The sequence below is a fragment of the Rosa rugosa genome, chromosome 2 (assembly GCF_958449725.1).
Source record: "Rosa rugosa chromosome 2, drRosRugo1.1, whole genome shotgun sequence".
Taxonomy (NCBI): domain Eukaryota; kingdom Viridiplantae; phylum Streptophyta; class Magnoliopsida; order Rosales; family Rosaceae; genus Rosa; species Rosa rugosa.
The window spans coordinates 3,070,107-3,092,021 of record NC_084821.1 but is presented as its reverse complement, the minus strand read 5'-3'; the positions used below and the strand labels follow the sequence as shown (position 1 = coordinate 3,092,021).

At 38.9% G+C, this 21,915-nt stretch overlaps 1 protein-coding gene, 1 long non-coding RNA gene and 1 pseudogene across 2 annotated transcripts; 2 read left to right on the top strand and 1 right to left on the bottom strand.

Annotated features, from left to right (window-relative positions):
• Positions 1-5,071: 5,071 nt before the first annotated feature.
• Positions 5,072-7,971, bottom strand: LOC133728490 (uncharacterized). Its single transcript, XM_062155898.1, has 2 exons — positions 6,070-7,971; positions 5,072-5,485 (listed from the first exon to the last, which is right to left on the bottom strand). The coding sequence occupies exons 1-2, from the start codon at positions 7,969-7,971 to the stop codon at positions 5,072-5,074; spliced, it is 2,316 nt and encodes a 771-aa protein (XP_062011882.1).
• Positions 7,972-9,953: 1,982 nt separating this feature from the next.
• On the top strand, positions 9,954-12,772 carry LOC133733935 (G-type lectin S-receptor-like serine/threonine-protein kinase LECRK2; annotated as a pseudogene).
• A 4,581-nt stretch (positions 12,773-17,353) lies between these two features.
• Positions 17,354-19,874, top strand: LOC133733889 (uncharacterized). The gene is made up of 4 exons (XR_009857963.1): positions 17,354-17,503; positions 17,760-17,839; positions 18,394-18,617; positions 19,452-19,874. It is a non-coding gene; the product is annotated as an uncharacterized LOC133733889 (long non-coding RNA).
• The last annotated feature ends 2,041 nt before the right edge of the window (positions 19,875-21,915 follow it).

Sequence of the window (21,915 nt, the reverse complement as noted above, 5' to 3'; positions counted from 1 at the left end):
TCCGTCCGGATTGTTTCAATTCATATAGTGAGCGTTTCAATCTTATTGAAAACGCGCTCCGTGGTTTAGAGCCTCTTGATTTGGGTAATTGAAGTCCATTTGGAACCTTCATATATATCTCTGAATCTAGATCCCCATAGAGATATGCTGTAACCACATCCATAAGCTGCATGTCAAGTTTTTCGGAAACTACCAAACTGACAAGGTAGCGGAACGTTATAACGTCCATTACGGGAGAATATGTCTCCTCGTAGTCGATTCCAGGGCGTTGTGAGAAACCTTGCGCCACAAGGCGAGCTTTGTATCTAACAACCTCATTTTTCTCATTACGCTTTCTAACAAAGACCCATTTATGGCCAACAGGTTTTATATTTGGTGGTGTCAGCGTTATAGACCCAAATACCTGTCTCTTTGTTAGTGAATCCAATTCATTCTGGATCGCATCTTTCCATTTAGACCAATCTGCTCTTCGTTGACATTCTTCAACGGAGCGAGGTTCGATATCATCGTATTCTATAATTCCTTTTGCAATATGATATGCAAATGCATCATCAATAGTCATAGAATTTCTATCCATTATCACATGTATACTAGTGTAATTTATGGAGATCTCTCTATTTTCTGGAATTGGTTCTGTCACTGGAGCGTCCTCCAATGATGTCTCTTGGACATAACCATAATCCGGAATATTCTCATGAGATAGATTATTTGTATCGATGATTAATGGATTATTTTGTGCCAAACTCGCTTTCTTTCTTGGGCGAGAATCCATCAAACCAATGGGCCTTCCGCGCTTCCTGGCAGGAGCCGTAGGCCTAGCCACTACGTCACTCATATTGGGGACGTTGGCGCCATTCTCATGTACTTTTGAGATGACATCAATCCTTGCAGGCACATTTGCAGCAGGTATGTGTGATCTTGTCACTTTAGCGATATCAGAAAACGCATCAGGCATTGATTCTGCTACGTTCTGAAGATCGAGAATTCTCCGCACTTCTATTTCAGACTGTGCGGTTCGGGGATCAAGATGAGACAAAGTGGGGACAAACCAAGACAATTCCTGTCTTTTCTGTTGAACATTAGTGTTCATGTCTCCCCCTAACGACGGGAAGACTGTCTCATCAAAGTGACAATCCGCAAATCTAGCGGTAAATAGATCACCTGTCAAGGGTTCTATGTAGCGGATAATGGTTGGAGAATCATATCCAACATAAAGACCTAATCGTCTTTGGGGACCCATTTTGGTGCGTTATGGCGGCGCAATTGGCACATAGACTGCACACCCAAATATGCGTAAGTGTGAGACATCAGGCTCATACCCAGTTACCAGCTGGGACGCAGAAAATGGTTGGGTGGCAGTGGGCCTCAGACGAATAAGCACAGCTGCGTGTAATATTGCATAGCCCCAAGCAGAAATAGGGAGATTGGTGCGCATAACCAATGCTCTAGCAACCATTTGAAGTCTCTTAATGGCAGCTTCTGCGAGACCATTTTGGGTGTGTACATGAGGGACAGAGTGTTCAACCTTGATCCCAATGGACATGCAATAATCATCAAAAGTTTTTTATGTAAACTCTCCAGCATTGTCAAGACGAATTGACTTAATAGGATGATCAGGGTGGTGAGCCCTTAATTTAATGATTTGTGCTAGGAGTTTAGCAAATGCAGCATTTCTTGTGGATAAGAGCATGACATGTGACCAACGTGTCGATGCATCAACCAACACCATAAAATATCTAAATGGTCCGCAAGTTGGTTGGATAGGTCCACAAATATCACCTTGTATTCTTTGCAAGAATGGTATATTTTCTTTAGTGTCCTTTGCATAGGATGGTCTCGATCCTACCTTTGCTAAATAGCAAGCTTTGCAAAACGAATGATATGAAGTAATTCTTTGGACCAATCTTTGGTTTGCACTTCTTTTCGTTTTGAAGAATGGATGTCCGTGTGAAGTTTTCAATATACGGAGCATCATATCACGACCTGGATGACCCAAACGGTCGTGCCAAAGTCTGTATGTGTCAGAATCCCATAATTTTTCATTCATGACATGGTTGGATTCAATTACTCTAATAGTGGTTGCATACAATCCACTAGAGCGACACATAAGTTTCTCTAATACTCGTGTATTTCCGTAGTTATTAGAGGTGATGCAAATGAACTCTTGTCCATTCTCACAATGTGTTTCCACATGAAAATCATTGGCTCTTATATCTTTAAAACTCAATAGGGTTCTTCTAGCCCTTGGAGCATATAGAGCTTCGGTGATATTAATATTTGTGCCATTTGGCAACAAAAATTGAGCTGGTCCTCGACCATGAATCAATTGTGATGATCCTGCCATCGTAGTTATTGAAGATTGACTAGGCGTCATCCATAAAAATAATTGCCTATGTCTTAATATAGTATGTGTGGTGCCACTATCAAGAAGGCATTCCATTTCTCCGGAGAACATACTGAAAAAGAATAATAAAGTTCGGAATATTAACACATGTCCATGACATTGAATGATAATGCGATACTTTTATTAATGAGGAAAATAGCCAATGATTACATCAAGGTTTTCCAAAGTCTATTCCAAAATAAATCAAACTTGAGACAAATTGTAGTCACTCAATCCGTTTGGTAATTCCAATGAAATATGACCAGGAAAGTAGAGAGAGATGTTGGTGGAGCGAGGCTCGCTTAAGTACCCCGATCTCAATTACTTTCCTAGACATCATACTTCATTTGATGCGCCACATAAGAAAGAGTTAATACAATTGTCATTTATTGACTAAGGCACATTTGCCATTATTGGAAAATAGAAAGGACTATTCTAATCAAAGTCTGCGGCATCCTCGTGCACTTGTTTAGCTTTGAAGTCCTCTAGGGTGAGATTAACATCTTCACTATCTTCATCTTCGGCAAGGTTGGTTTCTTGCTCCCTGAATTGCCTATACTCCTTGTAGCTGTCAGCTAGTTGGGTACTTGCATGGCATTGCTTGAACCAATGCTCTATTGATCCACACCGATGACACATGTCACTGTGGTTGCCTCCTTTCATTTGAGGTGCAGATTGTCCACGTTGTGGATATTCCCTAGGAGGGTTACTGCTACTACCACGTCTCATGGTGCGACCTCCACGGCCCATATTGTTACCTCCCCGGCCTATGGTGCTACCATATCCTCGGCCCATGTTGTTACCATATCTACCTCTCCCACGTGTGGAGTTGCCACCACGTGTGTCCGCGCTAAAGTTGCGGTTTCCTTCTTTATTGGGGCGGTTATATGGACCCATTCGTCCTTCTTGTCCCCTATTATTAGGGTACCGCTCCTTACGCCCTCTTTTGGGTGCATTATAATTTGCCTCGCGAACGCTCTTGGTTCCAATAGGCCTTGAATGATAATTCTTTACGAGGATGTTGTCGTGCTTTTCAGATACCGACATGATATTGATGAGCTCATTGAACCTCGTAATTCGTCCAGCATTGACTTCAGTGCGATATTGCTTTGATATCACAATTGCTGCGACGGGGATGGTGGAGAGAGTCTTCTCAATTAGTTCTTCTTCTGTGAGAGGTTTTCCACAGAACCTCAACATGGCTTTGAGGCGAAGAGCTTCTGAGTTGTATTCAGCAACAGACTTGAAGTCGGAGAAGCATTTATTGTTCCACTGAATCTTCAAGTCCGGGAGGAGGGTATCTTGGATATTACCAAAACGCTCTTCTAGCGCTACCCATAGGTCTCTTGCATCTTTGATTGACATGTATTCCAATCTGAGTGCTTTATCCATATGACGTCGCATCAAGATAATAGCTTGTACGTGCTTTGTGGGTGTTCGTTGGAACACAAGACCCTGGTTAGGTGCCTGGATTATAGGCAATATCCCTCTTGAAGTGAGATGGTTCTCAACGTCGGTTACCTAGCTATGATATTCCGAACCCGTTGAGTCAAGTATTTGAAAGTCGAGTCTAGGTTCATTCGACATCCTTGAAAATAAGAAGAGAAGATATATTAGTTTCGGAGTTTAAACTTCCACGAAATCTAAAATAATAAGATTTCCGAGCTATGCTACCAAGAAATCAATTTCCAATAATATTTAGATTTAGACCAAAACAATGATGTTTAATATGATCATAAATCGATGCTTGCGGACACTCTTAGTCCGAATATTATGAACACTCTTAGTTCATTGATTACGAACACTCTTAGTTCGTTTAGCGCGAATTTCTATAATTCCGCTTTTAATTGTAAGTTCCCAAGAAAAAAGAAAGATAGGAAAAATGAGGAAAAACTCAAAAACGGGAACTTTTAGTAAATAATACCTTGAAATAATGTTGCCGGAAAAAGTTGTTGGAGGTGACCGGAAAAATCGCTGGAAAAAGTTGAGAAAATCGCCCGAAAAGTCGCCGGAAAAGTCGTCGGAAAGTTGCCTGAAAAGTCGTCGGAAAGTTGCCGGAAAAGTCGTCGGAAACTTGCCCTGCAGATCTGTCGGCAGATCTGTCGGCAGCTACTCGGCAGCTTCTCGGCAGATGCTCGGCAGGGGCTCGGCAGGTGATCGGCAGATCTCGGCAGGTGCTCGGCAGGGGCTCGGCAGGTGCTCGGCAGGGGCTCGGCAGGTCTCGGCAGCGGTCCGGCAGCACTTCAAATTTTCCGGTGGCCGGTTCAGGCAGTTTCCGGCCGGTTCTTGAGATTCTGAGGCCGGTTCTGGGCTTCTTGAATCAGGGGCTTTGATATTTGCTCAAAGTCACACGAAACGCGGAACGCTGCGGTACGGGAACGCGGTACGCGTACGCGGTACGCTAGTCTTCAGGGTACGCGGTACGCTGGGATATATTAGCTAATTTTAATTAAAATAAATTACTTATGATAAATAAAATTATAAAAAATAATAAAGAGATAATCATACCATAAATAAAAATCTCAAGAAAAATTATAAACTAAAAATAAATTGTCACTACTACTCAAAAATTAATTGAGTTTTTCAATCCAACAAAGAAAAATAATGCTTAAAAGTAATTTTTTTTTTTTTTTGATGGCTGGAACCCAGTGGGAGGCTTGGCCATCACGCCTGTCTAAGTTCTTATTTCTAAGTGCCGCTTGAGTCTCTTGCTTTTGCAAATCTGGATATATCAGTTTGATGTGTTCCTGGCCGAATCAGTTGTGCATTGAGAATGGGTGGAACAGGTCTGCTTGAAGTACTCTTGGTACGCGATGATTCTTCCTCATCAACATAGTCTCTGTCTAACATTCTCCATCGCAAGTCCTCCAATCTCATTGGTGAATCATCTACTTCCGTTGATTCCGGATTAATGTCCCATCTCTTATAAGTTCCATTATTATAACCTTCGGAGAAACGTGAAAGCAGACGAATATTTGAATGAATAAAAACTAATTTATCAGCTCTTTCAGCATTCAGCCTATTTCTCTTGACATTGTGAATGTATGAATACGTACTCCAATTCCTTTCAGCAGATGAACTTGATACTGGTTGAGCTAGTACCTATTTATTTGTGATATCGTGTGAAACAAAACATACATATATCAAGTTAGTAATTAAACTAATTAATATACTTGGTAAAAGAAAAAGACAGCAAGTTACAAGATATTGCTATATAAAAAATACATTGATAACTCAGTGAATAAATATGCTAGAGAATATGGATAAAGGTTTTAATAAGCTGTGTAACAAGCATGGATGCAATTAAAGCATTAAGTGTAGAGGATGAAATATATGTACGTTAATTATAACACAATAATTACGACAATTAATTGGAGTTCAATCATTCAACCTACGGCAAAGTTTAATAAAAAACAAAAAAAATCCTATAGCAATAATCAATCATTCAAATTTCAACATACGGAAAAGTTTAACAAAAAAGAAAAAAAAAAAATCCTATAGCAATACATTCAACGGTTCAACCTACAGCAACGTTTGACAAAAAAAAAAAAACAATAATCAATCATTCAACGGTTATTTCAACCTACGGCAACCTTAATATATATAATTATATATATATATATAACAATAATAAAGTATATTATAAATGAACAGAGATTAAAAGATTAATAACAACAAAAAATTACCTTTTGTGCAACTTCTGCTAATTGTGGAACTTGTGAACCATACGTTGACCACCAATCAATGGCATCCATAGTTACAGCATCTGTCTGGACAGCTTGTGTAGCAAAAATACCTTTTCGCTGATGAAAAATAGCATATTGTTGACGTAATACCTCTGCTTCTTCTCGATCTTCTGATATCTTATCGAATGCTTCCATGAGGCTTGTAATCACTTCTATATCTTGATTAGGGCTCTTTCGAGTGAATCCTCCTGGTGCTTTTTTACTGAGATATGCTCTATCATAAAATCTTGGCGTCAGAGCATATCCAACACAATGGATAGGGTAATTCTTTTTTTGCCACCTTTGGAGTACAATCTTTTCGACTTGTGGAAAATAATTAGAGTGCGGCCCAGAACTCATAACTTCTCTTATTTCTCCAAGCATATTGTCCATCCTTTCATAAATTTCACCCATCTTTTGACCATCACCATCACAATATTTAATTAAAAAATATATTGGCTTTGTGATATTCACTATAGCCAACACATCATCCCAAAAGTTGTCTGCCAACACAGCTTGTGTTATATTCTCCCCAAGTTTTCTTTTCTCGGGGTCTAAAGTCTTCACCCAATCTTTCCATTTTTGAAGAATTACCGTACTTGCTAGTGCTTCTTTGCAATCAATAAGTCGCTTCAACAAGATATAATGCGATTCAAATCTAGTTTTTGCAACTTTCAATAACTCCAATTTTGAATGACTTCTGAACATGGCCAAAGCATGTGAATGGTTCAAAAAGAACTTAACAATAGCTTTTCCAATATTATAAATTTGCCGAAACCAGTCAAACTCTTTTGCCAAATCTTTAAAAATAAGATTCAAGGTATGAACAACACAGGGAGACCAAAAGATATGTTTATGTACCTTTTCAATCTCTCTCCCAGCAGATTCACAGTTTTTTGCATTGTCAGTGACTATCTGGAGGACATTTGACGATCCCACATCTTCAATTGCAGTAAGCATAAAGTCAGCAATCACTTCACCAGTTTTTTGTATCCCAGAAAAATCTTGAGCATAAAGAAACAACGCTCCTCTACTATTTGCAGCAATAATGTTGATAAGTGGCTCATGCTTCATGTTAGACCATCCATCTGAAACAATTGAAACACCGTGAGTAAACCATGTATCTTTAACAGGAGCTAATTCTTTTTCCAGACTTCGTTTACACTCATCAAGCAAAGTAGTTCTTGCTTTTTCAGAAGATGGAGCCTTATAACCCTGGGGTGCATGATTTATAGCTGAAATCATCTCATGAAATTGGGGATTTCTTAACACATTAAACGGAATTCCATTAGCGCACAATCCTCTCATCACCTTCATATCAACACTATTTTTGTCCATAATCTTGAACATGTCATCAAGAGCACCTGCGGTGGATTTTTGCGGTTGTTGCCTCAAGATTGTTGAGCTTTTCAAAGATGAAGAAACTCCTTTTTTTTCAGCTTCCATAACCATTCTGCGAACCCTCTCATATTCCTCCCGATTATTAATCAATGATTGACATCGACGAATCTCTGATTTTTTTCCAGGGAGATTACCAAAAAAGTGGTAGTGAATGCGAGTATATGAACTCTTAAACTGAATATTACAATGTTTGCAGGTCCATGTCTTTGTTCCACCTGAATTTTTTCCTTGCGCTCCACTGGCGATAATAACTTCATTGAGTAATGGCTTTATGTCAGAATTCATTGGAATTTCTTGAGATTCTTGAGCTTGTTCGTGGCTGTTTCTACTCGATGATTGGTCTGTATTACTTGATTGAGTTTCTTCGACAATATTATTGTCTTCATGCTCACCAACATCACCTTCATAATTTTCTTCTAAAATTGGTTCTTGACGGGATGGTTTTCTTTTTCCAAACGCCATAGTTGAGTTGAGCTAAAATAATATAGTTCTGTATTGTGCTTTGTAGTCTGTACGTACCATTATGAATGCATGTAGTTATATAGAGTTTGTTTTCAACTTTGGAATTAGGATTCCTTATCAATCAGGAGATAGGATTCCTAATGGCTGACCCCTTACCCCTTATTTTACCTATATGCCCCTTATTAATATACTAGGAGAAACACTTTACGTATGAGGATAAATAAGTAAACTACCAAATAACAGAAAATAAATAACAAAGAAACTGCTTTTTTTTTTTTTTTTTATTGGAGAATCTTGGAGACTTGCCGCTTGCGTGAACAATGAGATTATCTCTTAATCTCTTATTAGAGATGATGAGTTGACGACTGACGAGAGAATCCTAGAGATTCAATTAAGATTTTGTAATCCAAATCGAAGATTACGGTGGCGTTTGACGATGCGGTGCAGCTGAGTTCGACTTCCTTAGAGTCTTAGACCCGAAACTCTGCATCGCCGGCAACAAACTGAATCTGTGGCCTCCCGCACCAACAACCTCACCTCCTCTGCCCAGAAAGAATCAGCGGAATCTTTCCCCAGCATCATCTTCCCCAGAATTACGAAGCATCATCTTCCTCCGCAGCTCCTCACTGAGATTCACAGCTTCGTAATTCTCCGCTTTCCGGTAAAACACCATGTCTTTGATTTGTGAATCTGTAATTGGAATCATTGGATTATTGGAATTGGCTCCGATGTGCCGTGTGCGTGACTCAATTCGCCAACACGATGGGAACGCTATGTTTGGCGATCCGGATCGCGAACGCCCCGCGATTGGGTTCGTACGATCCGAAACGCGGGTCGCCGGCAGGGGTGGCGTTTCCGGTGACTTTGTATTTGCTAGGGTTTGGAGGTTTTTTGTAGGTTTGGAAAAATGACTTTGATCGGATTATGAACTTCCTCTACTCTTGTCAATTTCGATTCTAATTCTAGAGCACTTTCGTGCTGATAACGTGTTTGAGAACAAGCATAAATTAACAGAGAGAGGGAGAGAGTAATTGTGTGTTTATTCTTCTCACAATGGAGGGTTTATATAGGAATACAAAGCTAGTGTGAAAGCTCTAAGATATTATCATTTTGGTGATAATCTTCTCTTGGTTGATGAGGGCTGCAGCTCCACATACTTGTCTTCAATGATGATAAGTGTCATGCTGTTGTTCCTTGTCATAAAGTATGTCACACAAGTCCTCATACACTCAAGTACCTATATTTATACACTCGAGTATCTATTACATGATATAGACATTTATACTATGACTCATACTATGACTCATACAACATGACTCATACAATATGACTCATATATACTACAACACTTAATCATCTGTACGTAGTCTTTCTTTTCTAGTTGGTTATGCTAATCGTTTTTGTCAAAAGTCTCAGAACAAAAGCCAAGATTTCTGCCTCGATCCCTCTAATTTCCTGAACTTTCAAGGAAGCAGATGGCCATGGTCCACACTTCATTAAGAAATAGGGGAGTGCTAGGCTTATATCCACTCTCAGCAGTGGCAAGGAGAAAAGCACACAGAAATTTGATTATTTTTTTTTAATTTTATTTCCCTTCTTACCTTTTTTAATTAAAAAAATTAAAATTAAAAACTCTTTATTTTTCTATTAGAAAACTCAACGATTGGGTTTCTGACAGCAATCATAGTCCATGTAATTGGAGAGGAATCACTTGTGAGCAGAAAAATTTCTCCATTGTTTCAGTAGACATGTAAAATTTCTCCACTGTTTTAATAGACATGAAAATTTACAATTAAAAACTTTACAATAAAAAAGCTAATTTTTATTTTCATTTTAATCACTATTTCGAATATCGACCTCGATATGCTCGATTATGACCTTCACGAAAGAGAAGGGCCGACCTACATAAAGTTGTAACTTGTAAGAGGGGTCGAAGTCTACTCATTTTTGTCCAAGTCTCCAAAGTCAAAACAAGTCGAGATCTCTGCCCAGAATGACCGATTAGTGCTTTCCGCCTCCAACTCCACTAGTGTCAAGGAATAAGCAGGCGGCCATGGTCCACACGTACTCCACACTTGATTAAGAAATAGAGCTACCAGCTGGGTCGTACATATGCAACCCAAGTTGTAATTGCTCAACTACGTACATTTGTTGCAGCAAATGAAAATGGCTTCCCCTGTAAGGCTGTTTCTTTTTCTTTCATCAATTTATCTGGTTCCGATTTCTGTGTTTGCTCAGACTGATGGCAAAGTAGCTGTGGGGGCTTCTCTCTCTGCAACTGCAGGTAACAGCTCCTCATGGCTTTCTCCTTCTGGTGATTTCGCCTTTGGTTTTCGACAACTTGAAAACAGTGATCTTTTCTTGCTTTCTACATGGTATGCCAAGATTCCGGACAGAACCATAGTTTGGTATGCAAGTGGGGATAGTCCTGCAGTTGTAGCTAAGGGCTCACTTGTGAATTTGACTGCTGCCAGTGGACTGGTGCTTACAAGTCCTCAGGGTGCTCAGCTTTGGAAATCTGGGTCCATTTCTGGAGTTGCCTTCGGGGTCTTGAATGATACAGGCAACTTTGTTCTTGAAGATGACAATTTAGAGAGTTTATGGGAGACCTTCAATAATCCAACTCATACCATTTTACCCGGACAGGATATCGAAAAAGGAGGGAAGCTTTGGTCTCAAGTCTCAACAATCAGAGACCAACTTTTCGAAAGGAAGATTCCAGCTACGTATGCGAGATGATGGCGATCTTGACATCTTGTGCTTACCACCATAAACTTGCCATCTGAGTTTGCCAACATGCCTTACTATGCAAGTCACACTACCGGTGATTCAAATTCTTCTACTGCTGGTACAAAGCTGGAGTTCAATAGCTCAGGCTACATGTATGTTCTGAGAGAGAACGGCGAGAAACTCACCATCAACGAAGCAGAGACAGTCTCAGCTAGGAGCTTCTATCTTAGAGCAACCCTCAACTTTGATGGGGTTTTTGCTCAATACTCTCACCCGAAAAATTCCACTGGTAATGTAAGCTGGAGTGTTGTTTGGTCAGTGCCAGATAACATATGCGCTATGACGGTTGATTCAGGTCTTGGTGTATGTGGCTACAACAGTATCTGCACTATCCAAGATCAGAGGCCAACCTGTGCATGCCCAACAAGATACTCTTTACTGGATCCGAATGATCCGTATGGGAATTGCAAGCCGGATTTCATACAAGGCTGTGAGGAAGATGAGCTGACTCTTGCAAAAGATCCATATGAAGTTCAGATGCTGACCAATACGGATTGGCCAACCTCGGATTTTATGAAGTTAAATCGTTCTACTCCAGAGAGTTGCAATCAATCTTGCTTTGAAGATTGTTTGTGTGCGGTTGCTATTTACATGGCTGAAACCTGTTCAAAAAAGAAGTTACCTCTTTCAAGTGGGAGAGTGGATAGCGGGCTTAATTCAACGGCCTTCATCAAAGTCAGGAAGGGTAATTTAACTCTACCAGTTCCTCAAACGCCAAATCCGGATGACAAGAAGGGGAAGAAACAGACCACTTTAATACGCGTGGTATCAGCGCTTCTTGGTACCTCAATCTTTGCTAACCTAATGTTTAGTGCTATAGTTTGTATGGGATTTTTCTTCATTTACCGGAAGAAACATGTGAGGCCTAACCATAATGTTTTGGACTCGAATTTGCGCTCTTTTAGTTATGAAGAGCTTAAAGAAGCAACAAATGGATTTAATGAAGAATTAGGAAAGGGTGCTTTTGGAGTTGTTTACAAAGGAATATTGCAAATTGGTTCTGGTGTCCCGGTGGCAGTGAAGAAGCTAAAATTTGTGGTACAAGATAGTGAGAAGGAATTCAAGACGGAACTGAACATAATTGGTCAGACACATCACAAGAATCTGGTTAGACTTGTTGGATATTGTGACGAGGGACAAGAGCGGTTACTAGTATATGAGTTCTTGAGCAATGGCACATTAGCAAACTATCTTTTTACTGATACAAAACCCAGTTGGAGGCAAAGGATTGATATTGCTTACGGAGTTGCGAAAGGACTTCTGTACTTACATGAAGAGTGCAGAACCCAGATCATCCATTGTGACATTAAGCCTCAGAACATTCTTCTAGATGATTACTACAATGCTCAGATAGCTGACTTTGGATTGGCAAAGCTTTTAATGATGAATCAGAGCCAGACTCAAACTGCCATAAGAGGAACAAAAGGGTATGTTGCACCTGAGTGGTTCCGGAACATGGCAATCAGTACCAAAGTCGATGTGTATAGCTTTGGTGTGGTGCTGCTAGAGGTCATTTGCTGCAGGAGAAGCGTTGAAAGGGAAAATGTTTCCGAAGAGAGAGCCATTTTAACAGATTGGGTCTATGACTGCTACCATGATGGAGTCTTGGATGCGATTGTTGACAACGAAATGGAGGCCTTGCATGAGAAAACAAAGCTGGAACGGTTTGTCATGGTTGCTCTTTGGTGTATTCAAGAAGACCCTTCTCTTCGACCCACTATGAGGAAGGTTGTGCAGATGCTTGAAGGAGTAGTGGAAGTACATGTTCCACCATGTCCATCACCTTACAGCAGAGCAGGCTGAAACCTACTTTGTTTAGCATTGTGATCACTTCAAGAAGTAACTTTGTAGCTTTCCATTTTTGTTAGTGTCTATGGATATGTATTAGTAATAACTAATAAGTCTGTTAGACGCGCATAATCTTGTTATGAACTTATGATCTCGTTGGGAATGATCAAAGTCTTTTCTGAACAATTAAGTTCCATTTTTAGTTGAAACTCTTAGTAATGAACCATGGGGCTAAATTAATGAACCACATAATATCCCAATGAACCTTGATAGCATATTGGGCTAGCTACACTAGCTTTGGTTCTTCATCCAATCATCCTCTAGTAATCCTCGAGCCTGAATAGGGTTAATACAAGCCACATGTATGGTATCCATTATTCCATTTCCAGCTCGACCCTGTCAAAACTCACCTAGGTCCCTTGTCAAAGAATATCATCAGTCACTACGGAATGAGGCCTAGGCATTTGATCACAGGGTCCCACTACTACAAAAGTGGGCTATAGCAACTATCTTTTATTAATAGTGACAACCAACCTTCCACAGAAAGTCAAATTCGACCAGGATGTATGGAAGACTCATATAATAATGGGACTCATGGGCTCACTATTGGTTTCCAATGGTGAGCATGCATTTTTTTATTAAAGATATATGGGCTCACTTTTTTTACAATGGTGAGTATCATCATTATTTGTAATGAACTAAATCAACTAATGATAAAAAGAAATTCAAACGCATTTATCTCCACTCCTTGCTTATCCTTTTGGCTCGATCTCTCTCTCCCCCCTCTCTGTTTTCGATTATTCCCCCATCTCATGCTCCTTGCTTGAACCCAAAGGGCCATTCATACCCGAGACACTTTTGGCCTTCACAATGGATGCAGTGACCCAAGACATGAGACAGCGACGACTACGAAGAAGCAGAAGATCTGTCGGACGAGGCAGATCGCTATTGATCCTATAGATGGCGAGTATAGGAGGTGCGTCTCCTAACTTTCCTTTTATTCTCATAATTTATAAGCTTTACTCTTTTCGCATGTTCATCTAGAAAGAATGTTATTCAACCCTAATTTCAGATTGAAGGGTTTTCTAAGGATCTGCTTTAATTTCAATTGTCAATTTTTAAGATATTAATGTTTCTAAATGCTTATTTGCCAATGATTCTGGTCTTTTACTATTTGATTCCTTGGATTATTTTGTCTCATATGGTTGGTACTTGAATTTTGTCTCATCTTATGGCTGGTTGCCCTTGTAATGATCATCAGGAAAGATTGTTGGGGTTTTAGAAATCACTTGAATAAGGTTGATGCTGCAGATGATGGAGATGTGCGCGCATCTGCTTAGTGTTGCCCTCAAAGGGATGGGGGATGGATCAGAGGAGCAATTGAAAGTTCTGCAGCAGCATGCGACTGAGGTGAAGGCGGAAGTGGAGGCCTTGAGGTCGAAGCCGTCGCCTTATGAGGCATTGGAGAGGGAGAAGAGTATGCTGGAAGAGGATGTGAGCAAGTTCCATGAGATGATTGAGAATCTCGACAAGAATGTGAAGAAAGTGCAGAAAAGTTTTGTTGGGAAAGAGAAGGCATTGGAGGCCAAGAGGGAAGAGAAGAAGAGGATTTTACAGGAGAATGAGGAGTTGAAGAAGACAGCCTAATCGTGGAGTTTTAACAAGAGGGATGTGGAGAGAATGAAGAGGGAATTGCAGGCTGTGGAGAGGGACATTGGGGAAGCGGAGCTGCTAGGAATGTGTGGGAGAAGAAGGTTTAGGATTTGGATAGCAAGCTTGGCCCACAGGTTAAGGAGTTGTTGGAGGCTTTAGCCACGGAGTGCAACCAAATCATAAGGAGGTTTGTCATCCCTCCTTATAATTTTATTTTTCAATTTCCATTATATTTGCTTTATTGTGTGGTTAGTTGATTATTATTATTATTTTTTTCTTATGATTAGCTTTGATGAAACATGTCATTGTAATAGCTCTATGCATGGAGCCATTAAACTAATCATGTACCTTTGTTAGTGCTTTAAACTTGCTTGCTACATCTTCTCAATGTAAAGAAACCTCATGTAATTTGTACGCTATACAAATTGCTTTCTGTTCAAGGTTTACAGCATACAAGTCAAGAAACTTTGATCTCTCTCATAAATTGGTATCTGTTTCGTCATAGCAAGTTGAAACTATGTAATAGCTTTCAGTATGTATTGAATCCTAAGGGATCAACAGCTGCTGAGGTGACGGGGTTACCAAAATGGCTTTCAGAATGACATTACCAATTTCTTGTTCGGTTATTCAAAAATTAGTGACTAAGCAACTAAAAGCTGTTTGACCACATACTACAATAATAAATATAGAAGCAACCGGAATTGTGATACCCTGTAATAGGCCTCATCATTTAGCCCTTAGGCCCTAAACCCGCCCGGCCCGTAGGGCCGAAGCCCTACCCGGCCCTTACATTAGGGCGGGCCGGCCCTACCCTTTCTCAAATAGGGTAGGGTAAGGGTCATGCAAATGAAGCCCGGCCCTACCCTACGGCCCGGCCCGTTTGAGCCCGTTAGGGCCAAGCCCGGCCCGGCCCTAAAAGCCCTACCCGGCCCTACCCTAAAATTTATATATTATTTTTATTATTTTTCTATATTACATATTTACATAAAAAGAAATAAGAAATATGTTATTTTAGAGAATGGGTATTAGATTGAACATTTGAACCCAATTAATTTATGTAAATCTAATTTTTATATCATACACTCCAAAGAGAATGGACACTAATTTTTTTATAAATCTATATTTATATATCATACACTCCAAAGAGCAATCTCTATCAATTCAAAGAAAATGAGAAAATCAACCGTTGGATGTGATTATTACAATAAATTATGCGTGTGGTTAAAAATTTAGTCAATTTCACCATATTTTAGAACCCGATCGGATTGGTCAACCATATTCACTTGTATGTTTTCTTGGTTGACCGATGGCGTGACAACCGCAAAACGTGCTAATTTTTTTACATCACATTTTTAAATATTTCATCAATGGATGTGCGTAGATATAAGATAAAAATTTCAAATTTAATTACAAATATGTTGGTCTATACCAATTTGCCTCCTAAAGTTGTATAACTTATACATTGCATTTAAATGATTGAGGTTACCCTCCATGTGCAAAATGGGGGACGAAATGGAATTTTTTAAAATGAACCGCTGGATGTTGTTTTCATATGAATATATGTTAGTGGTAGAAATTTCAGCAATTTCCGCCTTCGGTTGGACCTCGATCTACCCGGTCAACTCAATACCCTAAATAGAACATAAAACAAATATGCTCTTAACCGGTCCTTGGAAATTCACTTTTTTCGATCTTTCAGCTCCCACACTCTCATGGGTAGGGGGTCTACTTACGGATGTCAAAATTTCGCAACGTTTGTCCGCGCATGGTGCCGCTCCCCTTAGGGAAGTTTGCTTGTGCAAAGCGTTGACCGCTACGTTGGACGCCTTATTCACGGCAGATCGGCCTAATTTCTTTACACAATACCTATCAATGTTGTATAAACATATGAGAATTTTCAGATTGGTCGATTTTCATTTCAAAATTTTTGGATCGCACATAATCCTTATATGCCTTGTAATGTAGTATAACTAATTTATTAGGCTTGTTACCCTCCATGAGGAAAATGGGGGACGAAATAGAATTTTTTAAAATAAACCGCTGGATGTTGTTTTCATATGAATATATGTTAGTGGTAGAAATTTCAGCAATTTCCGCCTTCGGTTGGACCTCGATCTACCCGGTCAACTCAATACCCTAAATAGAACATAAAACAAATATGCTCTTAACCGGTCCTTGGAAATTCACTTTTTTCGATCTTTCAGCTCCCACACTCTCATGGGTAGGGGGTCTACTTACGGATGTCAAAATTTCGCAACGTTTGTCCGCGCATGGTGCCGCTCCCCTTAGGGAAGTTTGCTTGTGCAAAGCGTTGACCGCTACGTTGGACGCCTTATTCACGGCAGATCGGCCTAATTTCTTTACACAATACCTATCAATGTTGTATAAACATACGAGAATTTTCAGATTGGTCGATTTTCATTTCAAAATTTTTGGATCGCACATAATCCTTATATGCCTTGTAATGTAGTATAACTAGTTTATTAGGCTTGTTACCCTCTCCATGAGCATTGTCAGATTGATCAATTTCCATTTCGAAATTTTTGGCCCGCCCGAATAAGCCATAAATTTTTTTTTATTTTTTAATTACGTTTCTCTTTTTTCTATAATATGCAATTTATCTCTTTTTTTGTAATTGATTTCATAAGTTTTGTTTTCTTTATTTTCTATTTTCTTTGTTACACAACAATTAATATTGGGAGATTTATATAGATAATTAATTGAATATAACCACCTTAAGTAATATTAATAAATGTTATAAGTTACAAGTATTATATGAATATAAAATATGTTCAATAAAAAACAATGAGTCTTTTATCACCAATACATACCATTAAGCCATATTTTGAGAAGAAAAAAATAATGTTTTTTTTTTTTGTTAAACAAAATAAGGCCCTTTTTGGCCCATTTCGGCCCTATTTGAGGGCCGGCCCGATCCGGCCCTTTCGACCCTAACGGATCGGGCTTTTCGGGCGGGTAAAGGTTAGCATATTTAAGCCCCGGCCCGACCCTACCCGGCCCTAAATTTTGTTGACTTTGACTAGGCCCGGCCCGGCCCGACCCTAAGCCCTAAAATTTAGGGTAGGGCCGGCCCTAGCCCGGCCCATGATGACCCCTACCCTGTAAAGTCTAAATCCTTGGGTTCACTTTTACTGCACCTTTATTTCTCTGTTTCCCCGGAATTCTCAGCTGCCAAAACCTGAAATAATTTTTTAGGATGCTGGTTTCTGATTTAATATCTTAAACTTGCTGCAGATGTTGGGGATGTGCGCGCATCTGGTTAGTGTTGCTGTCATAAACGGTATTAATACTTTTTTTTTTCTTTTCTTTTTTTCTTTCAATTTTATGATTTCTATTGAGCTTTTTAGTGTACATATATAGCTTGCAATATGTGTTTTGAGTGTTGTAGTATTTCACTTGGATCGAGTTCCATCAAAATTCTGAATGCATCCTAAAGATAATGTAGTGAACTCTTCATTCAGTGTGGAGTTGCTGATTCCACTACCACAAAAGTGGGCTTTGGATACCTGTTTGACTTATTATTGCAATGGTAATAGGTCCTCATTCAATTACTGGAAATGCGGTTGGATTCAAACCCAATATATTGGACATGGACATAATGGAAAGAGTTATTGAGGTGAGTACCAAATATATATATATATATATATATATATATATATATATATATATATATATATATATATATATATATATATATATGCCTTTTATATGGCTTGCTTTCATATTCTTGAGATTGGACTTTATGACTCATATAGCTCTCTTTCTTTTCTGCTGTGCATTTGCATCTATTTATTTGTTATATAACTGACAATAGCTTAGGGTATTGATATATCCATGATATGGGTGATCTGTCAAATAGTTAGTACATCAGAGAATGTGTTTGTATTTTTCTGAAAAGCATGATTATCTAAATTGTTGGTATGCCTGCAGGTGAACTTAGAGGGAGTGAATTTGTTCATAATTTTATCTACTCACTATGATTTGTCATTAAATTGGGAACAAGAGAGCTTGCCAACTTGACTTAGCTCACTTAACTTTTATTTGAATGTTAATAATCTAGGTCGAGAGATTCAATATTGATGTCTGATTTGGAAATCAATCATGTGTTTATGTATTGTTACTTTACTGAGCTCTAACGTGTAATGTTGTTATGTGGTCTTTTGGTTATAGATGCTGAGTTTAGAGATACTGGATTGAAACGGTCTGAAAAGTTGGCAAAAGATTTGGAGTGGTTGAAGGAGCAAGGCCATGCCATACCAGAACCTTCTGCTCCTGGTGTAAACTATGCTCAGTATCTTAAGGAACTGTCGGAGAAGGATCGTCAAGCATTTTTCTGCCACTTCTACAATATGTACTTTGCTCATTCAGCTGGTGGACGAATGATTGGGAAAAAGGTATAGAAATAATGCTTCAACAATATATACTTGCAGAATAATTTAACGTACTCTCACCATTATAATTGACCTGAATGGCAATTTGGTGTTCATTAGTACTTAACTGTGATCTAATAACGTGAACTCGGGGCATCTTTCATGTTTACTCTAATATCTCTTTGACCTGAAGAAATATGCATAAAGTGAAAAGCCAAAGATACCTTAGAACAAGGGATCATGTGTAGATTTATTGACACTCTTTCTAAGCCATGAACTCCATCCTTCGTGAGTATCCAAAGAAGTGTCTGACATGAGTGAATTCAAGTGCATGGTCCTTAACTCCTTATGTTGTGGAATGCATCCTGCAAAGTGAGTTCTATAACATGGCTAACTTCAAGTATGTGTTTTCTTTGATTACCATATGTGGTGGATGATAAGAGTCATTGGAGAAGTCTTTACACTGTAACTAGTCCACATATTATAATCTTTCTTGAGCTCTGAATCCAAACAGGGATTTCCATGACCATTTCCATTGTGTGTAAAGATAATATGGACAGAGTATGCATAAAGCCTAGTGGGTAATTTAGGACATATAAGCTTGCTTGATCATTTCTTACTGTTAAGTGCTGCACTCCATGTATAATTCTTGAATCCTGAGATTGATCTGCTGACTTCTTTTTTATGTCATATATTCTACAGACTTTGCTGACTTCTTTTTATGTCATATATCAAACCATTTAGGGGTTCAGAAAGGTTTTGTGAGATGGTTTAAAGGATTTGAAGGGTTTTAAAGTTTATGAGCTGTGTTATGTTCTTTATATTGTTTAAATATTGTTTTCATTTTATGTGATGTAGTTGTCCATTGAGGAGTAGAGGAGAACGCAGACATCATGCCTAGAATTAAGGCTGCCAAGAATTTTCTTTTCTCATTAAGTGGTTGGATTAGAATTACTGTTATTGTATATTAATTTTAATATTTTTTTTAATTTGAAATATTGGCAGTCACTATTTTTCAGATTGGTGGGTGTATTGTATATTATAACAATGCAAAAATCAAGTCACCAATAAATACATCAGATTGCTGTCTAGTTGTGGGACCCACAATTTGTAAGTCACCAAAAAAGTAATAGTGACATCTTGGGTATATGTCACGGCAGCAATGGGCACCATTCACTAAATGGTAACTAGAGGGGTGTCTATTGCTCTTCAACACCATTGATTGGTGTCTATAGATCCAATACACACCATTATCAATGGTGTTCTTAGGTCAGTTTTGTGGTAGTGTCCATAGCATACTAATGAACATGTTAGAAATGGAGGAGTCACGTCTTTGGAGGGTTGTTATAGGAGTTGTCGAAGGTGGTGATGGTCGTAGCGTGCAGCCATGCAGTGAGTTGTACATAAGATGAAAAAGGTATGAAAATGCTCGGTATTCATCGCAATCATATTATTGAAGGTGGTGGTGCTCGTAGGGGACAATGAGTTCTACATAAGGTGCAAAAGGCGAATTGCACCTCCTCTTTATAGGAGGCAACCTGGGAGCTTTAGATATATGTATATGTATGATGTAGAACTCACTTCCCCCTAAAAGGAGTTTAGTGCTTGAGCTAAGCAAGGCCGTCGAAGAAGGTTCTGAAAGAAAGCAACCGATGCTGGTTTATTGAATTGAGATGAATATGGAATTATGAACGAATATTTCTCTGTTTTTTTATGTAATTAGCTTCTTCTGTTTTTCTTTTTCAAAAATTTTCACTCCTACCCCCATGGTGACTCGAACCCAGGACCTGGATCCTAGGTAGTGGGCGCTCTAACCACTGAGCTAACACCACTTCGTCATTGGTATGGTATCCTATAATTTAGTTGGAAACAATTGGTTCATGGCTAAGTTTTTTTTTTTTTTTTGGTCAATAAGAGATTTCAGTCATTGGTATGGTATTATGGTGTATAATTTAGTAGGAGACAATTGGTTCATGGCTAAGTTGAGAGTGATTTGTATCCTATATATGTATACAGTTTCACTACATGATAGTTTATAACTATCAATTAGACTTTGTGATAGCTCCTCTGAGGTGCTCTGTGATTGCCCCAAAATGCAAATAGTCCTACATTCACTTCCATCACCTGTTATAATATGTGCCAAAGTCAGACATGGAAACCTAATCATCCAAAAGAGTTAACATTATATTACAATTGAATTATAACCCTAGATAAACACTAAAATTGAATCCTTAAATGACTGTATGATATGCCAAGATACTGAGTCCCACAATTTAAAGAGATGCAACACTATTTCAAAGAGGCCTTCTCTATATATAGGGATGTATCCCACAACAGATTTACACATCCAAAAGCTCTCCACTTTTTCAGTGATTCTCACACACTTGTCCACCTCTTCTAAATCTGCACTTGCATTAGCCTTTTTTCTTTTCCAAGTGTCAATCGCTTAACCACATTGGTGCTGGCAATTTGCAATGGCATCGTCAAGTGCACCACTGCTTCCACTTTCCTCATGTTTCTGCTACCAATTTCTGTGTTATCCAGAACTAATAGTAACATCGCAGTGGGTGCTTCTCTCTCTGCAAAAGGTAACTCCTCGTGGATTTCTCCATCCGGTGATTTGGCTTTTGGATTTTGGCAACTTGAAAACAAGGTTCTTTTCTTGCTTTCTACATGGTAAGGTAAGATGGAAAATTCTACGGTATATTAATGTCTCAATACATAAAAGTAGACTAAATTTGATATAGAGGTAAACTGACTCCATGCATAAGTAGACTAGCTTGGCTTGATCTAAAATTAGTCTGCTCATATATCAAGCTAGTCTACCTCTCTATCAAACCAGTCTATTTGATGTATCGGTACATTAAATGAACCGGAACATGCTAAGATACCGGACAAAACTCAAAAATGAAAATCAAGCCAATTCAAGGCCCAACCCCACAGACCCAGCAAACCAAGCCAATCTAATAGACCCATCCAGCCCAATCAAAAAAGGGCTTAATAGGTATTTCATTACTGTCACTAGTTGCCGCCTGGTTTGTTCAGAGTTCAGAGAAAGTGAGAAACCCAAAGTTACGTTCTTTATTTGATTGGAGAAACCACAATGTGAGAGAGGTTTCTTCTCTTCCATTGCTCTCTTGTACCATTGCAATGGACTCCGGTTAGCTATCAATTCATGTTCTTTATTTCATTGTCTTTATTTATATTCTTTCTATCTTGTATTAACTAAACCAAAGATAACAACTTTAGAGCTTCATGCTTATTGGGTATTTGATTTTCTTGGTATTAATGGGTTTTGTGGTGATATTTGAAGAAGGGTAAG